Genomic DNA, 6,000 nt, shown 5'->3' on the forward strand with positions numbered 1-6,000 from the left:
CCTTAAATCTTTTTGAAACTCTCGTTGAATTTTTCCCTCAGTACATTTAAAGATACTTTTTATAGTAATGCATAAATAAGCCGATCCAACGTAAATACGAAATATCTCTTGATATAGCAATAAGCTATATCAGTGAAAGTGGAGGTAGAACAAATTAACTGTAATAACCATAATTTTTCGAAATATCTACTTATAATTCAACTTTGTACTTAATACTGTATGTCCTGGACTTTCCTATAGTCTCTGGACCGGTATTGGCATATTTAATACAAGCAGCTTTTGATTTAAATTTGGGTAAGGGACATGAAACGTAACAGTTCCTGACGTGTGTAGTGTGCGATGCGGAGAAGTTCCAAGATGAGTTCAGAAGACAGATTGGTCATTCAAAGGGTAAACGAAACCTTTACTGGTTCGAAGAGTCTACGAAAAAGCGAGCTAATATATCAAAAGAAGCTCTCTTAATGTAAGACATAGCACAATGCCTACGCAACTAAATGGCCGATTCCTTAGCTAAAGAGAAGAAGCAATGCAAATGGCGCGAGGTGTATAGAAAGCAGATATACAATAAGAGTTGAACCTACCTCTGAGAACGAGCGAATACATGGCAAGAAGCAGGACCGCAGCGTAATATCTCATGATTACCGCTCTGTTGTGTACGTAATCACACATTCCACCACTTCCCTTCTAGATATGGCGGTGGACTGGCTGCAGTCCATTGCATCGCTCGTCAATATGTGCACATTTGCCGTACCGGCGCTTAATGGCCAAGTCTCATCCAAGGAGCCGGTAGTACACACGACGCGTTCCTCGCTAAGACGACGAAAATCAAAGCAAGTGGGTGCTCTACAGTCTTGTCGAGTAAGAGCACCGCCATTTCCCAAAAACAGACTCCGCTCTTCTGCGATCGCGGCAAATTAGTCGATCACAATTCTGGCAAAAACATCCTCCATGCACACACACTCTCTCACACACGCACACACAACGAATGCTACATACTGTTGACAAACGCTTTCAGGTTCGGCCCCCCCCGAACGCTACGCTACGCTACGACGAGAGAGAGAGAGTTCGGGTGCGCAGCGCACTGCGAAGAGCAACATGGCCCGTTACATTCTGGCGGGTAGGAGGAGAGGCGAAAGGCGACAGTAGCTGCATACAGAGATCGGCTCGCCAACTGAGAACGCGGAAAACGTCACAAAGTAACCTGGAGAGTCAGGCATAAATAGCTTCGATTGATTCTAGGGGAATAGTAATGGAGAGGGGACAGCAACGCACTCTTTCCCCCCTCCTAACCTCCCGAAGAACTGCCTCTTAACTGGATGCATTCCTAGGAAGCAGATAAGTACAATCGTTTGAGAAAGTATTGATCGATTATAGTTTCCTCTTCAAAATTACGGACGGAGTAAAGATAGTACGGGAGCGTGCTATAAGAACGAGCACCACATACGACATTGAGACCATAAGCAAGTGGTCTAATGTGAGACTGTGGAGAGGAAGCGAAAGAACCCTTCAGAACCGCAATTAATATCATCTGACAAGTGAACGGAATGAGGCGCTGCTTATGCAAGAAGCAATTTGGATGCTCCGTATCAGTGGGTGGTGGAGCAGTTTAATCTGCGAGGAAGCTGCTACACCTCCCAGTTTTTCAGCCGAACTCGAAGAATGATAAAAACTCTCTAACAGCATCCCGATAAAAGAAAGAAATCTTCGTTAGCTGTTCTGTGTTGTTTGTTTCTTATCCGGGGCTAATTATAACTTTATTCACCGCAAATTGCAGGGCTGTGTTGGTGATCTTTGGGAGAAGTGAATTAGGTGTAGTGGGATGCTTAGGATTTTTGGTTTGATAACGCGTTGGGAAGTAATGGATGTCGGAGTAATGAATAAGTGAATGTGCTCTAGAGAATTGTTTCTTTAAACCGTAAGGGAGAAAATGTACATTTATTAGAAAAAAGCTTTCAGTTCCCATCGGGATTAAATTTCAGATAAGATGTTTTGCTACTCAGCGAAGCAGCAAGAACAAAGAGAAGGAACGTGCTTACTTTAAGATTACAAACTGGTTACAAGACTATGCAAATATTTCTAATTATGATTCACAGAATTTACTTTAATTTTTGAGAATTAAATAAGACATGATCGAAGTGTGGTTTTGTTAAGTAATTTTAATTGGCGTGCTTATTTAATCAATTAGAAAGGGATCAAAAGAGTTGTCCAGTGAAATGTAGTAAACTTTAATAAACTGAAAGGTATTTCTTTAATAACATATTTTTCTCTCTTTTGATTTTTCTGAAAGGTTTGGTTTATTTCTCCATTTTAGGTATTTAAAATTTTTTTTTCCTGTTTGCTGTTAATGATATTCTGAGGAGTGTTTCTCTTCAGTATTTCATTGCAGAAACCGGGAAAGAAACAGACGTTTCTTCTCATCAGAAAGTAAAAAGGAAAAGAAAAAATATAATAAAGAATGAATTAAGTTAAATGGGACTTCTTTTTGAATAAGGCCAATGGTAAAGAAAAAGAACAAACCCAACCTTTAATTCTCGCTAAATAAGTCCCGATATCTTTCATTTACATTGTTATCATAATTGCGCGATTGTAAGAAACTGTCCAGTGGCCAAAAAAATTTGGAAACCTTCCATCAAATGTCTGTACATTAACTGTACTCTAACAAATGCATTTTGAAGAGTTCGTTAAAATTGGAGAATTGGGGGAATCCATCGAAAAATGACACGAAAAACATTTCACGTCAACTGATCTATGGATGTTGTTGTTTACATGTTTTTTTCTATGGCAGTTGCATTCAATACCACGGAAAAATTTTTCATTCTTTAGTTGTTTTGCACAGAAAGATATGAAAAACAAAATGTTGAGAGAAGAGAAATTATATTCTCAATTAAGGTGAAGGAAGACAGAATGGGGGAAGTTTGTATACCACAAGTATATTTGGTATACAAAATACTCTCACGTGTTTCCTAAGATAATAAATATCTTTTATCTATTCAAGTCATTAATAGATAAAAAGGAGAAACATTAATAAGATTTATATAAGAATTTTTTCATCAAAAAGAAAAGTGTAATGTTTATAGCAAAATAAAATAGTCACGTGTTCCACTCTCTTTGCTTCTTAAATTAACTGCGGAAGTCTTAACTAGTCTAATAATAACGTTCTTTCGATGAAGTACACCACGAAACCTCTTCTTATCGAGCATTTTAAATGGAAAGTTGTAATCTGCAGATTATTAAGATCTGGCTTAACAGGGAACGAATGGAAAGCATCATTCAGTTTAGTTCACAGCTTCTTAGTAACTCGAAATTGAGCCTGCAGTAATAAATTGGTAGAAGATGCTGAGAGTAAATAACTCTCTTTTCCATAAGGTTCAGGTCGAAAGAAAAATATTTAACTGCTTTGGTTAACGGGATGGCGTTTTGGCATAATCAGTTTCGGTCAAAGTACCCTCATTTATCTGTGAGTCACTAAGGGATCGATCCCTTCCCGAAAGCATGGAACATCCAGAAATCCAATAGCAAATTAATCGATAATAGAGAAAGGGGCTCTCTTTCTTTCTCTCAATCTGTGCGCGCGCTCGAGTCCGTTCACGGACACTTACATGCATACACACAGACACCCAAAATCTCATCAATTTATTTTTGATTTTCAGTCTAGTCTTTTTCTAGATTATTACAATACTCAAACTATATAATATTAAGAAATTATCATAAAATCTATTATGATAATCTATAAATTATCGTAAAATATGCTCATAATGTAATGTAATACCCGTATTTATATTAACTTGACATTCTTTAAATATTTATATTAGAAAAATATTTTTCTACATGTACAGCCAGTTGATTTCTGATATTTAAGTGGATTAACCGTCTAATATTTAATTAGTGTACACCTTACTGATTAAAAGTAAACGCCACGGTAATCCATTAAGATTACTCGATAAATTATTTCTCTATAATAATAACTCTATTTACCTTCTCAATCCCAAATTTAATTACGGCCTCTTATACGATTTCTGTTTTAAAATATCAGAAATTTTAAAGAGCAGAGAATGCATAAACTTTCCTTAATGTCGAATAATCTAAAAACCTGAATGATTCGATTAATGGAGTCATTCGGGCCACAAGATCGATTACACAAATGAAATCATCCTCAAGAAAAGATTATAGTGGGCTCTTTAACAAAGGATACGTCAGCCAGTTCTCAAAATCTTTCTCTCCGAACCACGCCAAACTCGCGGCAATCAGTTTGGTATTTAGTGAAATGGAGGACAATCCATCAATGGTCTAGCCACGTCTTTCGACATACAGGACGATGTGCTACTGGATGCGTGGTATCGACTGGAATGATGAATGGACATGACTAAACTTTCCAGTTGGATCAGAAACAGCCATCATCACGTGGTAGTTATAACATATCTGATGCTTAGGAACGTATATGTCAGTGTCCACACGCTCCATATATATGAATTTAATAAAGATTTATTTACATGCATTTTTGCTTTTCAGAAAGATTGCATATATAAATATCGTTTTGCCTTTTTTATCTTTATCTTTACCATTTAATAAAATTTTGGCGTTGCGCACTTATTATAGAAGCAAACTCTCCTTTATATTTTCTCTGCTTTCTGTATATACTCATATATTAATCACATATTTTAGTAATACGTGCTATTCCTCTAAGTCGTACCCCTGTAAATGTAGTTTCACCGGCTAACGTTGCTGCTAGTAGAAGCTGCTCTAGAAATTGAGTGGGAAAGGTGATGACCATTGTAAGTGACAGTAATATAAATACTGTACACTATTAAATAACCTGAAAATAAGGACATTTGTTGATATGGTCAAAAGAGAAGAACATGACCACCACGATACAGGCACTTAACAGTAAGGTAACGTTTCTTAATGGTTTTACTCAGATGAGTTACGAAACTTCGTTTTGTTTTTAGATAATTGTATATTGTGGTGGTTACTTTGTTCCCTTATAATCGTCCAAATAATCGTTCTGAACTTTGCAAGGCCATTTAATAGCAGTATCTTTCTTTGTATTAATGCCATTTCCATGGAATGAAGAGACATTACATGCATTGTCTCCTTTTGAACTAATTAAGCCGATGACCTTTAAGGTTATCGGCTTAATTAGTTCAAAAAAAAAAAAAAAGCGGCTTGACGCGTAGGTAAACTGTTGTTTGAAGATAATAAAGCACTAAAAACCTACATTGGTATGTTTATTTCCGAATTGTAAATATGTACGTAATGGAGTCAATTATTTCTTGGTGTTTTCTTAGTATTTCTTTAGTGACAGCTGTCTTTGCAATATCATTGTCACAAAAGATCACTTCGGCCACAAGATCACAAAATGACCTTGTGGCTGAAGGTTAAGTGCTTTATTATCTTCAAACAGCCTATGACCTGTCTTCAAAATTTGCTGTTCAGACCTTTTAGAAAAATATATGTATTTTAAAGAATTCACGAATATTATTTATATCATTTGTATTGTTAATTCATCACTGGAACCTATGGAGAAACGGTGCTCTTTCAATCTAAATCAGGTTAGATGTTCGTTCAAACATTTGTGAAGTGTAAATGCTCAACTAAACTGTTTAAACCTCTTTAGGCGAAAAACAGCACTTATAGTTCGGTGAAGAATTCTAGTGATGAGGAATGGAATTTATTGAAACTATTCAAACAGAAGATGAGATAGAGGGCTCGGATGAGCGTGGTAGATTGTCACGTGATTATCAGTGTACATATGTTCACTTTGAAGATATACAGACGGAATACACGCACGGCTCACACTTCAGTTATCTTAGCTCTGAGTCCAAAATTCAACCAGAAGTTATCTCCTTACTGTTACTTGATAACACGAGGATTGTTCAAAAAGAAGCGGCAACACTATTGTATACAAGCTCTCGTCAGCAGGAATCACGTGGTTGTAGGCTACTCATAAAAGGAGACCGGACAGTTGTATAGCTTGCAACATTACGAGCCAGAACTCAAACA

General features: G+C 36.7%; 1 protein-coding gene across 1 annotated transcript in view; it reads right to left on the reverse strand.

Annotated features, from left to right (window-relative positions):
• Positions 1-1,040, reverse strand: part of LOC150080593 (acetylcholine receptor subunit beta-like 1) — a 186,028-nt gene extending 184,988 nt beyond the window's left edge. The window contains exon 1 of the mRNA XM_090381681.1: positions 582-1,040. Within this exon, the coding sequence (XP_090237807.1) occupies positions 582-669 (88 nt within the window). The 5' untranslated portion in view covers positions 670-1,040. The remainder of the gene's footprint in view (positions 1-581) is intronic.
• Between the last annotated feature and the right edge of the window lie 4,960 nt (positions 1,041-6,000).

The sequence above is a fragment of the Mastigoproctus giganteus genome, chromosome 9 (assembly GCF_048544385.1).
Source record: "Mastigoproctus giganteus isolate SK-2022 chromosome 9, ASM4854438v1, whole genome shotgun sequence".
Classification (NCBI taxonomy): Eukaryota; Metazoa; Arthropoda; class Arachnida; order Uropygi; family Thelyphonidae; genus Mastigoproctus; species Mastigoproctus giganteus.